This window comes from Schistocerca americana, chromosome 6 (genome assembly GCF_021461395.2).
Source record: "Schistocerca americana isolate TAMUIC-IGC-003095 chromosome 6, iqSchAmer2.1, whole genome shotgun sequence".
In the NCBI taxonomy this organism is placed as follows: Eukaryota; Metazoa; Arthropoda; class Insecta; order Orthoptera; family Acrididae; genus Schistocerca; species Schistocerca americana.
The window spans coordinates 81,611,713-81,627,601 of NC_060124.1; the positions used below are offsets into that span (position 1 = coordinate 81,611,713).

Below are 15,889 nucleotides of genomic sequence, written 5' to 3' on the forward strand. Positions count from 1 at the left end.
AATCGCTCAAAAGAGGAAAGGCTGCTGGACCTGATGGGATACCAGTTCGATTTTATACAGAGTACATGAAGGAACTTGCCTCCTTCTTGCAGCTGTATACTGTAGGTCTCTAGAGGAGTGTAGCATTCCAAAAGATTGGTAAAGGCCACAGGTCATCCCCATTTTCAAGAAGGGATGTTGAACAGATGTGCAGAACTATAGACCTATATCTCTAACATCGATCAGTTGTAGAATTTTGGAACAAGTATTATGATTGAGTATATGACTTTTCTGGAGACTAGAAATCTACTCTGTAGGAATCAGCATGGGTGTCAAAAAAGACGATCTTGTGAAACCCAGCTTGCGTTATTTGTCCACGAGACTCGGAGGGCCATAGACACGGGTTCCCAGGTAGATGCCGTGTTTCTTCACTTCCGCAAGGTGTTTGATACAGTTCCCCACAGTCGTTTAATGAACAAAGTAAGAGCATATGGACTATCAGACCAACTGTGTGATTGGATTGAAGAGATCCTGGATAACAAAACGCAACATGTCATTATCAATGGAGAGAAGTCTTCCGAAGTAAGAGTAATTTCAGGTGTGCTGCAGGGGAGTGTCCTAGGACCATTGCTATTCACAATATATATAAATGTCCTTGTGGATAACGTCAGAAGTTCACTGAGGCATTTTGCGGATGATGCTGTAGTATGTTGAGAGGTTGTAACAATGGGAAATTGTACTGAATTGCAGGAGGATCTGCAACGAATTGATGCATGATGCAGGGAATGGCAATTGAATCTCAGTGTAGACAAGTATAATGTGCTGTGAATACAGAGAAAGAAAGATCCTTTATCATTTAGCTACAATACAGCAGGTCAGCAACTGGAAGGAGTTAATTCCATAAATTATCTGGGAGTAGGCATTAGGAGTGATTTAAAATGGAATGACCATATAAAATTAATTGTCGTTAAAGCAGATGCCAGACTGAGATTTATTGGAAGAATCCTAAGGAAATGCAGTCTGAAAACAAAGGAAGTAGGTTACAGTACACTTGTTCGCCCACTGCTTGGATACTGCTCACCGGTTACAATGTGAAATGTCCTACAAGGCTTGAACCTCTGAATGGATAAAGTCTCTGGTGTGAGCATTCAGAGAGTTGCATAATGTTCTGAGAAGTGTTATGAGGTTCTGTTCAGTCTTCTATGTCTGTGTCCAAAAATCTCAAGCCATTTATTGAAATATCATCTTGTATAAAATTGAAAATCATTTAGTAGTTAGTAATTCATTTTCTGGCACAATCAAATGCTTTTTGGAGGAACATCAAGAGCAACAGTTGAAATATGGACTGAACTTAGAATTGTTTAACAAATTCAGTTTGTCTACATTATACTTTGGAAATTATCACAAGTTTATTTGGTGTTTTGTTATGCCTTATGTAATCACTGTCACATATTCTTGCAGGGTCAGTTCTTGTGCTGCTGACACGGCCTGACAACAGAGGTTCGGAAGTAATTTCGCAAGCGACAGTCGAGAACTGCCTGTCGCCTGGCTCTTGGCAACATTTGGCAATGAACGTTAAGGATTACATGCAGAGGAGGATGAACGTCATTGAGGTACACACATTTTCTGAACTAGTGTGAAAGAGAAAATAGTGAATGTATTTAATTTATGATGTCATTTTGTGCAGCAGAAATGTACAATACCGACGGAAGCAAGTGTGGTGGCACAGTGATCAGGATGCTGGACTCATATTTGGGTTGAATGTGGCTGAAATCCCCATCAACCTGGCCATTCTTTTGTAAGTTTTAAATGGTAGGCTTTTCCGTAAAAGTACTGTGGCAGATTCCCCACCTCCTTCTAGCCAATACTAGCATGTCCCCTGTCTGTAATGACCTTGATGTTAATGCAACTTCAAACTCTGAATTTCTGTCTATCCTTTGTGTCTGTCCGTTGATCTGTCCTTCCTTCCCTGCCTTAAAACTCAAATAGATTTTCTTTTGTTCAAACTGAACCAAGAAACATTGTAGAAACAAAAAATATTTTCTCAGTTAAAAAGATCTGTTAGACCAGAGAAGCAGTAATACTTCAAACAGTAGGTATTATTTTTTGGGTGTGTTTCAAGAGACTGGAGATTCAAAATGATACAGCTGCTGTGAGGATTTTCAGAAACAATTATTTTGAATGGTTGCGGTGGACGTTGAAGTTCACTCTAAGCTTTGTTCTTTACTCATTAATTCATCAAGTTCCATACAGCCCATCATCAATGAGAACAATTGCTAAGATGGCATGACCAAGCTATACATTAGCAAAAGGCAAGAAACACATGGAAACTCGTACTGGATTAATAATAAACTATTACCATACTGTTTAATGTTATTGAAGCTTTTTGCAAGCAGTTTCTTTAACCATTTCAGCTATCCATTCACTCTCCTGGCCCAATCCAAGGGTCTCACAGTAAGTGGGAAATCCAGGTTTGAGTCCTGGTCGGGCACTAACTGTCATATGTCACATTTGGGTAATATACATAGGTTGGAACTTAAATACTGACAACACTGCTGTGGAGACACTATGCAATGGAATCTACTATTGTCGCTGTTAGCACACGTTGTTGACATACCTACCTTACCTCCGAGGTAATGGACTCGCCTGTCCCACGCTGCCGGCATTTGCACAATCGAGGGAAACACAGTCACTTGGGACCGAGCGGTCTAACATAACAGTGTCACTATGTTGTTCCTCCATGGCAGACCATCAGTGCACAGTATTACTGTTCGTTTTTGGAGCATCACCTGTGACCAGCTTTGCAAAAGAAGCGGCGACAATTTCTGCGCAACCCACCCGTCATTTTGCATGACAATGCGTGGATGCATACAACACAAGCTGTGGCTGCTCTGTTTGGTCGATGGGACTGGGAAGTACTGTACCATCCACTATACTCTCCGGACTTAAGTCCTTGTGACTTTGATTTGATTCCAAAGATGAAGGAACCACTTTGTGGCATTTGCTTGAGAACTGTTCCTGAAATTCAACAGGCATTAGACCGCTCCATTCGCACCATCAACAGAATGGGCTCTGCTAACATTACACTACGCCTTTCGCATCGCTGTCAATGGGTTCTACACAATGCTGGTGACTGCTTTGAAGGACAGTAACAGGTGCAAACATGTAACTCTTTTGTATCGGTTGTGAATTCTGCAAATAATTTGGAACAATATTCCACTCAGCTGCTAATTATCTGATCATATGTAAGTATCATTAGCCGAGACAGCGCATACAAGGAGAAAAAATGGTCTCGATTCCTTGTGATAGTGTCATTCTCCTTGAGCGGGAATCAAGTAATGTTGTGAGCTTGAAGGGAGACATACAAAAAGACTACAATATAAAGGAGTGGACAGTGACATGTGGAGGTTTGGATCAACCTGGGTAGCATGTACGGATACCCTAAATGGTTAAGTGATGGCTTGTGACAAGCAGGAAATGCACCCCAGCAAAAATTTTCACATGTCACGATTTGGTAAGACATATGTATCTATTGTAGCTGGCATCATAAAATTCAGATTTGCTTGTTATTGTCATGAAATTATGCAACAAGGCAGCTTTTGCCTCTAAGAGTGTTGGTATAACAACTTGCTCTTTGCTACACAGTAAGAAAATTATTGCTGTCACTGTATTCAACTAGAGTCGGTTGTTAGAATGCTTGCCTATTCATAAATATTCAGTTTTACTTGTATTCATGGGTGTGCACAGAATTTTTTTTGGGATAAAGAAGGTACTTTCATTTGCTTTTTATTCTGGTGGTAGTGGTTGGTGTCTTTGCTGTCATTGGTTTCTTTTCTTAAATGGAAGTGAATAAATTTTGGCCCATCACTACCAGCCACTCTCTGCCCTTGGCATAGTCTGCTCATCAATTAACAAACAACCCAGGCAAATATCTGTGTTAGTTCCCGAGGCTGACCTTTCATAACAGTAACAGGAAATAAGGCATTGGCTGCATCTCAGCACCAATCACCTAAAGAACACCAGCATTATTCCAAAAATTTATCTAATTATCTCCCTACTGCAAGACTTGCCCCATGCACCTTCCTCCCACCACCTATTCCAGCACTGTAAGTGGCAAAACATATATTATCAAAGGAAGAGCCACCTGTGAAATGACTCATGTACCAGTTGTTACGTAAACACTGTTCGGTCATTTACATCAGTGTGACTACCACCCAGTTATCAGTCAGGTTGAATGGGCATAGGAAGATGGTGTATACTGGCAATGCACAATATGCTGTTGCAGAGCATGCTCTACAACATGACAGTCATGACTGCTATGCCTGCTTTGCCTGCTTCACCACATGTAGCTGGATTCTTCCCCCAGACACCAGTTTCTATGAACTCTGCAGGTGGGAACTAGCGCTACAACATATCCTTGGTTCTCGCCACCCACTTGGCCTTAATTTACATTAATTCCTTCTGTCTCAGCATTTCTTCACAGTAACCACTTGTTTCTTCACTCCATTTTAGTTTTCTATGTCTTCCATTTCCTGACTTGTCTATTTTTTATTGTCCATCCTCTCACATCTGTTACATACAAAGCAATTCACTTTTTGCTCCTATTAACATGTGCACGGTGTTTTAGTGGTAATTTCTGTCTTGCATATTACCATGTCTTCCACTTTGAAGGTCTCAGGTTTTCAACTCTCATCCAGTGCAGTCCCCAACAATCAGTGTTTCCTTCTCATCCCATCTGGTAAGTGTTCCCAGATGCGGGGCTCTGAGTGATTTTACCGAACTGTATCTGTTCCCCTAAACCTCTCCTGTCTTTTTCCTTCACCCCTCTTCCTTCCCCTTCAACTCTTCTGCCAGAAGGAGGAGCCACTGGCTCCGAAAAGTTGTAAAAGTTAAATTTTTTGTGTGTGTGTGTGTTCTCCTGGCAGCACTTGGTGAGTAGTTTATTTATCTATTTTTTTCATTATATTTTAATTATAGTTGGAATTCACACAGAACAGGCTGATTCCTTCAAATCTTGACTCCACAGAAACAACTCTCCTGATAACGTAACATTCAGAACTAACGCTCTGCTAAAGAAAGAAATTGGTGTTGGTTCTAGTTTATAAACTCTTAGAAAATCTCCTTACCAAGCTCACTCTACATTTGTACACATACAAACATATATGAAAACAACTAAGTAATTAAGAACAAATGAATACAGGTGACAATCTCTGCCCAACGGTTTCCTGAAAATTGGTGAATGGCAGGCACACAGTAAAACAAAACAAACAGCAGTGAAGACCTACAAATTCAAATGCTGTATAATCTGTCACTACAGAACATGTGTCTCTCAGACTCAGCTGCTTGCATAATGACATTTTAGAAACCTGCCCTTATCAGTCCAACCTATAATGTTAATTACCACTGTATTCAGTCCATATTGAAATCATAATCATTCCATTCATTCACTCATTAATTACTATCACTGGTAATATTTATGTATTCACCATAACTACACAGTATTTACTTTAAAATAAGCCTGGGAGTGATCCCTTTCTGGTCAAGAACATCTTTGAAAAGACTTTTGTGTATAATGCAACTGTCTACTTGCAGCTGCAGTAGAACCGTTAATTTCAGAAAACCCATTCATTAGCAGTACAAGTAAACCCTTCAATACCCCAGTACACACTACTTAATTTATTACTACTTCCATGCAGACAACTTATTGCTCAGCAAGTCAAATCGTACAACATACTCATTGTCAGACATCTTCTGCCTTTAGTCCAAGTGTACTTGATTGTGTCTCCTGTTTACATCTTAAATTTGGTATACAATGAAGTTTAGCTGTGAGATAATGCGTGGTCACTTGGCATTTTTGCACCATTTAACTTTTGTCAGATCCTGAGAACCAAGTCTCAATCATCTCAATAACAAATACAACACACAGCACTTAACATTATTTCTACTACATACATACTCGGATAACATGAAAAATGTGTTGCAAGTGCCACTATAACATAAACAAGACTCGTGACTCATTCCTCTGTTACATTACTATACAAATTAAAAGTCAATACTACATTAGATAATTGTTCTAAAACGCAACAGCGATTAATTCGGGTCCATCAATACAGCATAAAGACAACACGTATTTGATTTTGTTTCTAATAGAAAGAAAAATATGATCCATTCACTTTAGAGCCATGTGATAGGTGAAAGCCACACTGTTAGGCCAAGTTTATGTTTCCCTGTTGGCTATGTTCTATAACCGTCCCTTGATAATACACATCAAATATCAGTTCTGCTATAGTTCACTTCGCAAAAGCTGGTAGCAAAAATAATCAGTGTTTGAAAATATAATATAACTGTATAGATAAAAATCCAATCACCAAGTGGCAACAGGGTAGAACATATATAAAATGTAAGTAAGTCTCCCCTGACCGAAGGTCTGGTTGACTTTTCTGTAAGTATCCCCATTTCCTAAACCTCATTAATTCTTTTCCTTCATCCCTCTTCATTTCCCTTCAATCCTTCTGCCAGAAGGAGCCACTGGCTCTGAAAGGTTGCACATTTCCATAAGTTTTGTATGTTTTTCTTCCTACCACCACTTGGTGAGTGTGTTTTTTATTTGTCCAATTATAATTGCAAAAGCTGTTGTAGATGTTATTTTGTTGTTAATACTTATATCTCTAGGTTGTGTAAACATGTTTTCAAAAGATGATACACTGTTATGTTTCTGCTCTACTTCTAATGGTACAGAAGTGCAAATGTATGGCTGTGAATAACGCTTGACTTGTTAATGTCCTAGGGTTGAGCTGTACACTGTTTGCTTTATGCCCTGTTGCTGTATTAGCAAACCATTTTATTGAAAGGTGGTCTTGTGGCCGAATAGTTGAAGATAGACAAGTTAAGTGAATTATAAATTAATGATATGAATATAATACAGGGAAACATTCCACGTGGGAAAAATATATCTAAAAACAAAGATGATGTGACTTACCAAACGAAAGCGCTGGCATGTTGATAGACACACAAACATACACACAAAATTCAAGCTTTTGCAACCAACGGTTGCTTCATCAGGAAAGAGGGGAGGAGAGGGAAAGACGAAAGGATGTGGGTTTTAAGGGAGAGGGTAAGGAGTCATTCCAATCCCGGGAGTGGAAAGACTTACCTTAGGGGGGAAAAAAATGACAGGTATACACTCGCACACACACACATATCCATCCACACAAACACAGACACAAGCAGACATTTGTAAAGGCAAAGATGTTGTTGAATGACAGGTGAGGTATGAGCGGCGGCAACTTGAAATTAGCGGAGGTTGAGGCCTGGTGGGTAACGAGAAGAGAGGATATACTGAAGGGCAAGTTCCCATCTCCAGAGTTCTGACAGGTTGGTGTTAGTGGAAAGTATCCAGATAACCCGGACGGTGTAACACTGTGCCGAGATGTGCTGGCGTTGCACCAAGGCATGTTTAGCCACAGGGTGATCCTCAGTACCAACAAACACTGTCTGCCTGTGTCCATTCATGCAAATGAACAGTTGGTTGCTGGTCATTCCCACATGGAAAACTTCACAGTGTAGGCAGGTCAGTTGGTAAATCACCAGGGTGCTTTCCTTTCACATGTGGCTCTGCCTTTGATCGTGTACACCTTCCGGGTTACAGGACTGGAGTAGGTGGTGGTGGGAAGGTGCATGGGACAGGTTTTACACCGGGGGCGGTTACAAGGGTAGGAGCCAGAGGGTAGGGAAGGTGGTTTGGGGATTTCATAGGGATGAACCAAGAGGTTACGAAGGTTAGGTGGACGGCGGAAAGACATTCTTGGTGGAGTGGGGAGGATTTTGTGAAGGATGGATCTCATTTCAGGGCAGGATTTGGTTCATCCCTATGAAATCCCCAAACCACCTTCCCTACCCTCTGGCTCCTACCCTTGTAACCGCCCCCGGTGTAAAACCTGTCCCATGCACCTTCCCACCACCACCTACTCCAGTCCTGTAACCCGGAAGGTGTACACGATCAAAGGCAGAGCCACATGTGAAAGGAAAGCACCCTCGTGATTTACCAACTGACCTGCCTACACTGTGAAGCTTTCCATGTGGGAATGACCAGCAACCAACTGTCCATTTGCATGAATGGACACAGGCAGACAGTGTTTGTTGGTACTGAGGATCATCCTGTGGCTAAACATGCCTTGGTGCAAGGCCAGCACATCTCGGCACAGTGTTACACCGTCCGGGTTATCTGGATACTTTCCACTAACACCAACCTGTCAGAACTCTGGAGATGGGAACTTGCCCTTCAGTATATCCTCTCTTCTCGTTACCCACCAGGCCTCAACCTCCGCTAATTTCAAGTTGCCGCCGCTCATACCTCACCTGTCATTCAACAACATCTTTGCCTTTACAAATGTCTGCTTGTGTCTGTGTTTGTGTGGATGGATATGTGTGTGTGTGTGCGAGTGTATACCTGTCATTTTTTCCCCCTAAGGTAAGTCTTTCCGCTCCCGGGATTGGAATGACTCCTTACCCTCTCCCTTAAAACCCACATCCTTTCGTCTTTCCCTCGCCTCCCCTCTTTTCTGATGAAGCAACCGTTGGTTGCAAAAGCTGTCTGCTTGTGTCTGTATGTGTGGATGGATATGTGCGTGTGTGCGAGTGTATACCTGTCCTTTTTTCCCCCTAAGGTAAGTCTTTCCGCTCCCGGGATTGGAATGACTCCTTACCCTCTCCCTTAAAACCCACTTCCTTTCGTCTTCCCCTCTCCTTCCCTCTTTCCTGATGAGGCAACAGTTTGTTGCGAAAGCTTGAATTTTGTGTGTGTGTTTGTGTTTGTTTGTGTGTCTATCGACCTGCCAGCGCTTTTGTTCGGTAAGTCACCTCATCTTTGTTTTTATATATAATTTTTCCCACGTGGAATGTTTCCTTCCATTATATTGGAATTATAAATTAATGTATACAAACAAACAGGGAAGCATCTGTAATAAACTTTGGCAATACTGCAGATTTAACTTTGCAGAAACAGGTGGTTTATTAAGTTCCAAACTCCTAGAGAATGGTGGTCCTACAAGCAGTTTACAAGCAAATAAAATTAATTATAGAAATGTATGTAATGTGACACACAAGGTTACAGAGTCCACTCTTAGATCATGCCACAACATGTACTCAGTACTTAAGTGTCTTCACATGCATTCTTAGATGTCCGTAACTTAGATTCTTCAAGTGATCTAAAATGTGTCTTATATAAATTGAGTCACACCATTCTGCCATACTGTCCAGTGGCAGAAAAGTAGAGTCCCCACCCCTGTATCATTCAAACATCTTTTGTCAGCCAGCGGATATCCAGGATGTGGAACATCTCATTCTATGAATGACGTGTTATGCCTCACTGCCAAGGGTTTCTCCCTAGACTCACAAGTTATACTACATACTACATGAAAAAATTAAATAATGTTTAATATGATGACAATGTTCATTGTAAATAATGTACATTAGAATAAAACTCAGAATTATATTTTCTGTTGCACAGCATTTGTATTAACTGGTTGGTCTTGAATTCACCAAGTTGTGATTATTTGTTTATTATAGGTTGAGTTAATGGTATCAGAAGGAAAATTTAGTTGTGAGAATTATAATATTATGAGACCGAATGGCTGGCCAGCTCTTATCTCAGGGATTGAAGTTCTTAGTACTGCTGAAAGACATTTAGAAAAGTACAAGAAACTATTGTAGCATTTGGAACTGTGAATTCCCTTTTGGTCTGGAAATGTTTTTCATTGTAATTTCATGGACATCTACTTTTAATTTGGTTTATAGGCTATCATTAAGCCAGGAAATATGTACTTTTTAAATTCGGTTGAGAGAGAGAGAGAGAGAGAGAGAGAGAGAGAGAGAGAGAGAGAGAGAGAGAGAGAGAGAGACCGACCAGCCCACACACTTGTGTGGGTTAGGGTTATTTGTAAAATATATGCTGTATGCTTCTCACGCATGTACGACTGTGACTGACCGATGAGTTATGTATATACTTCTTATTCATTTGTGTGTTACACTAGAATATAAATTAAAATAATTAATTGAAGTTTTTTCTTATCATCCTGTCTGGTAAGTCTCCCCTGCCCTGTTGGTTCTGGATGACTTTCTCGAAATCAACCCATTTTCCTAAATCTCTCCAGTCATTTTCCTTCACCCCTCTCCCTTCCCCTTCAACCCTTCTGCCAGAAGGAGCAGCCTCTTGACTCTGAAAGCTTGCATAGATTTCTGATACAGAAGATAAGAAATATTCAGAGAAATACTGTCACAAGTTCTTCAATATACTTTACAACATCACTGGAACCTAAAAGAAAAATATCATATCACCAATATATGATGTACACTAAGATATTCTAAAAATTTGTGGAGTAAAGTAACATGTACTTCACTTCTGTATTGGAAGCATCTGCAGAAAGAAAATGCTTCTCAGCCAACTCCTTCTCTCTCGAAAACCACCTCTCCTGTGTCATGCTCAATTTAGAAAGTTGAAGATTCACTTCATGTGACTCTTTTGCTATTACTCATTGTTGCACACATGCACCAAGAGATTGATTCACTTAGAATTATTTTGACATGGCAAGAAACATTTCAGGTTCGTTACTGATTTTGAGACAACTTTCTTCCTCATTGTTTTCTTCTGAATATGTTTCTTTTATCAGCTTTGATGGTATAGGGGAACACTGATAGTTGAAGATGGCCACACAGTGACCAGAATCTAGATATGCAATAAAAATCATTTGTGACTGATTGCTGTACCATTTACTACTTGTTTCTCTTATGTAACTGACCAGGTGGTATGGACAATCAGCAATTGTCTTCAGACAATTCTCTGCCTGCCATGTTATTCAAGACACTAAGTATTTAATTTAAAGACAAAATAAGTTTACCAGCGAGCATCTGAGAAGCAAAAACAATAATATCGCACTTGCAATAAATATTTTTCAATGTGAAAATGAATTTTAATTGATATTTTTCAGCTCAGTATTATTACCTGCCCAACTTTGTGGGTATATTATAAAATTTAAACAAAATACCAACCTGCATGATAGGTTTAGTTGTTACTTGTTCAACAATAAATAGTGTAATTTGAACAGAAACACAAAGAGAAGTGTACAGTTCTGGATACTACACCTCATTTCATAAGAAAACATCAACATTGTTTTTCATTTAGACAATATAATGAAAAATAATGAAATATTTTACCTTGCTGTTGTGACATCACTTGCCAACCTAATGAATTTTGTTTGTAGAACAGTATTCCACCAACAATCAGAACCAAAAATGCATCTGTACTAACAGGAATAGACCTGTATGACTCCATGAGTTGGTATGAGTGTACATTTTTGAGGGTCAGGACTGAAAGGGTTATTGTACTTTTGTGTGTGTCTAATGATAGTACTAAGAATTATATCTTCTAGAGGTAAAATTTTTGGGATGAGTGTTGAACTTTAAAAGTGCTGGTGTTTCAAATAAATATATCTTACACCTTTTTCCCTTCTAGGTCGAGCTGATAGTGGATGGTTGTGATCGCCACGAGTGTCTGTTGTCATTTTCTGGGCTTCTTGTACGGAAACCACGCTCTTCTGCTGTGTTGATAGGACACAGGAAATTTCAGCAAAGTTCATCATCTGGCTCATGGATTTTTGCCGGACTTCAACTATTCCGCTGTGCAGTTTTTTCTCGTGAAAAGGCAACTTACTTGGTTGGCCTCGGACCAGGGAGAGTTTCACTGGCAGACTGTGACGTCGGCTGCACTGCTCCAAACTTTACTCACCTTTTTGGGCCTAAGTCACTCGGATCAGACATTGATTGGGATTCAATTCTTCAGGCTCAAGCAGGAAATCTTAAAGACCTACAGGTATTAAAATGAAAAAATTTTGCCGTTGCTCATTAAAAAAATAAAACAGGAGCTATGGCTCCATATCTAATGAGTAAGAAATTCAATTATGAAAAGGATAGCTTTGCTAGTCATCACATAGCGGAGCTATTGAGTCACAGATAGGCACAACAACAAAACTGTCAAACAAGTAAGCTTTCAGCCAAAAAGGACTTCATTGGAATTATAGAGACACACACACACACACACACACACACACACACACACAGATATATGCAGATGACCACAGTCTCTGGCTGCCAAGGCTGGTCTGGTCTCGGCATAGTGGTTGTGTTTGTGAGTTGCGTTTGTATGTTTGCGTATTTTGTCTATTTCCGATGAAGGCCCTTTTGGCCAAAATTGACAGTCTTTTTGCTGGAGGCTGGTCTGGCCTCGGTAGCCAGAGTCCGTGGTCGCGTGCACGTGTGTGTGTGTGTGTGTGTGTGTGTGTGTGTGTGTGTAATTCCAATGAAGAAACTTTCAATAGGAAATTGAAAAAGAATGTAGGAAAGTCATCGAAAAGGAAGAAAGTTTTGTTGTTAGGCAGTTCTCATGCCAGAGGTGTAGGCCAACTTCTGCAGGAGGAATTAGGACCAGAATACCAGGTCACAAATTTTTTCAAACCAAGTGCTAGTCTGGATCAGGTGACAGAGGATTTAGGTTCACTCTGTAAAGGATTTACCAGGGAAGACACCGTGGTTATTGTGGGAGGGCCAGGGAACAGCATCGACAGAGATCCTGGGTACAGTATAGAGTGTGACCTGGTAAAGATTGCGTCGGCATCGAGACACACCAATGTTGAATTTGTATCTGTCCTGAGATGCCATGACCGGCCTCATTTGAACTCTTCTGTTGGGAGAGCTAATTTGGAGTTGGAACGGCTGCTTGGATCGGGTGCGGGGGCTCATATTGGTGTGGTTCCTGTTGATTATCTCAGTAGGTGGGACTATACCAGGCACGGCCTACATCTCAACAGGAAAGGGAAGGGGAAACTGGCTGGGGTAATAGCAGGAAATTTAAGGGGGGGAGGCACTGCCATGAATGGTAAAATACCAGTGGTTACAGGTGTTGGAGCAGCACCTTTTTTAGGATAGGTAAGACAGAAAGATGTCAAGTTCTACGAGAGGTCAGGATTGAAACATATCTTCAGTTTAGGAAAGAAATTAAACAGCACAATTCTAGCACATTGGATCACCAATCACAGCTACCAATTATAAATTTTCACCAATCACCAGAAATTTTATCTCCACCAAGTTGTATCTCAGTCCTAGGTAATTCCATTGATGAATTAAAGTCACCCAACCCAGTTGACATAATCTGCCTCTCTGAACACCATGTGACCACTGGTATAGGAACTAGGCCTAAGCACAATGAGAAACTCAGACAGGAGAGTACTGCAAATGTTAGAATAAGGAAAGGTTCTCATAAAAGTATAATTAAAAATAATGTAAGTATATTTCATCAAAATATTGGGAGTTTAAAGAATAAAGTAGATGAGCTTCTGGTTTGTTTAGAAGATTTAGAAGCTGAGAATGAAACAGATATACTATGCCTGTCTGAGCATCACATTGTTACTGATATGGCTAAGGTAAATGTAAGTGGTTATAAGCTCTCTGCACATGTAATGAGAGAAAATATGGAGAAAGGAGGAGTTGCCATATATGTCAAAAGTTATCATTGTGCAAAAAGTATAGAAACAAAAAAGTTTTGTGTAGAGAAACATATAGAAGCATGTGCCTGTGAGCTTAAATTAAATAAAGGCACATTTATAATTGTAACTGTATATAGGTCCTCATCAGGAAATTTTCATCTATTTCTGAAAAATTTGGACTCCTTGTTGTGCTATCTGTCAGACAGGGGGAGGCAAATTATTATTTGTGGGGACTTCAATGTAGATTCTCTGAAAGAGGGTAATAGGAAAAATGACCTTGAAGCATTACTCGGTTCTTTCAATTTGACACCCGTTATTGATTTTCCTACTCGGGTGGTAAAGGATAGCAGCTCACTGATAGATAACTTCTTTATAGACCAAGATAAGTTTAACCAGATAAATGCTCAGCCTGTTGAGAATGGTCTTTCTGATCATGGTGCACAGCTAGTTACAATATATGACATAGCTCCATTCAGCAATACTAAACAGTCCTCCAAAGTAGTACGTTCAGTCAACGATTTAACAATTGCAAATTTCAGGGAAAGCCTACAGCAGTTAGACTGGGTTGAGGTGTACCGTGAACCTGATGCCAATTTAAAATATAATTTATTTCATGACATTTTTGTAAATGCATTTGAAAACTGCTTCGCCAAGAAAATAGTTAAATATACTCGTAAGAAACCTTGTAACAAACCATGGCTTACTAAGGGTATAAAAATATCTTGTAACCAGAAAAGGGAAATGTATCTGACAGCAAGGAAGAGTAGTGACCCAGAAACTATCAAAAATTATAAAAACTACTGTGTTATATTAAGAAAAGTTATTAAAAAATCCAGGAGTATGTGTATCATGTCTGAAATCAGCAACTCTGATAATAAAATTAAAACAATTTGGAATATTATTAAAAGAGAAACAGGTCAACCAAGAGCAGAGGAAGACAGTATTACCATCAAATTGAATGAAAACTTTACGAACAAAAAGTCAGAAGTTGAAAATATTTTTAATAATCATTTTCTAAATGTTGTGGATATAGTAGGATCCAGGTGTTCATTAGAAGATGCTAGGCTGTTAATGGAAGAGGCCATACCTATGCAATTTGATACAATTCAAATCTCACCCACTTCTCCCTCTGAAATTAGGAAAATAATAAACTTGCTTAAAAGCAAAAACTCACATGGAATTGATGGCATTTCCAGCAAAATACTAAAAGCTTGTTCTCAACAGATAAGTAAGATTCTTAGCCACCTGTGTAATAGCTCTCTGGAACAGGGCATTTTCCCTGATAGACTGAAATATGCTATTGTTATACCTTTGCATAAAAAGGGGGATAGATCTGATGTCAACAATTACCGTCCAATCTCCCTTCTAACAGCTTTATCCAAAATTTTTGAGAAAGTAATGTATTCAAGAGTAGCTTCACATATCTGTAAAAATGAAGTACTAACAAAATGTCAGTTTGGTTTCCAGAAAGGTTTTTCAACAGAAAATGCCATATATGCTTTCACCAGTCAAATTTTGAATGATCTGAATAACCGAACACCTCCATTGGGATTTTTTGTGATCTCTCAAAGGCTTTTGATTGTGTAAATCATGAAATTCTGCTAGACAAGCTCAAGTATTGTGGCATGAGTGGGACAGTGCACAAATGGTTTAATTCGTACCTAACTGGAAGAGTGCAGAAAGTTGAAATAAGTAGTTCTCGTAACATGCAAAGATCAGCACATTCCTCAAACTGGGGAACTATCAAGAATGGGCTTCCACAAGGGTCAGTCTTGGGTCCTTTGTTGTTCTTATTATATATTAATGACTTGCCATTCTATATTCATGGAGAGGCAAAGTTAGTTCTCTTTGCTGATGATACAAGTATAGCAATCACACCTGAGAAACAAGAATTAACTGATGAAATTGTCAATACTGTCTTTCAGAAAATTACTAAGTGGTTCCTTGTAAACGGACTCTCACTGAATTTTGATAAGACACAGTACATACAGTTCCGTACAGTGAATGGTATGACGCCATTAATAAATATAGACCTTAATCAGAAGCATATAGCTAAGGTAGAATATTCCAAATTTTTAGGTATGTCCATTGATGAGAGATTAAATTGGAAGAAACACATTGATGATCTGCTGAAACGTTTGAGTTCAGCTACTTATGCAATAAGGGTCATTGCAAATTTTGGTGATAAACATCTTAGTAAATTAGCTTACTACGCCTATTTTCACTCATTGCTTTCATATGGCATCATATTTTGGGGTAATTCATCACTGAGGAATAAAGTATTCATTGCACAGAAGCGTGTAATCAGAATAATAGCTGGAGTCCACCCAAGATCATCCTGCAGACATTTATTTAAGGATCTAGGGATATTCACA

General features: G+C 39.5%; 1 protein-coding gene across 1 annotated transcript in view; it reads left to right on the plus strand.

Moving 5' to 3' along the window:
* LOC124619972 (lysosomal-trafficking regulator) overlaps window positions 1-15,889 on the plus strand; it is a 594,456-nt gene that overhangs the window by 275,191 nt on the left and 303,376 nt on the right. Inside the window, exons 24-25 of the mRNA XM_047146635.1 lie at window positions 1,441-1,592; window positions 11,489-11,845. Coding sequence (XP_047002591.1) covers window positions 1,441-1,592; window positions 11,489-11,845 — 509 coding nt within the window. The remainder of the gene's footprint in view (window positions 1-1,440; window positions 1,593-11,488; window positions 11,846-15,889) is intronic.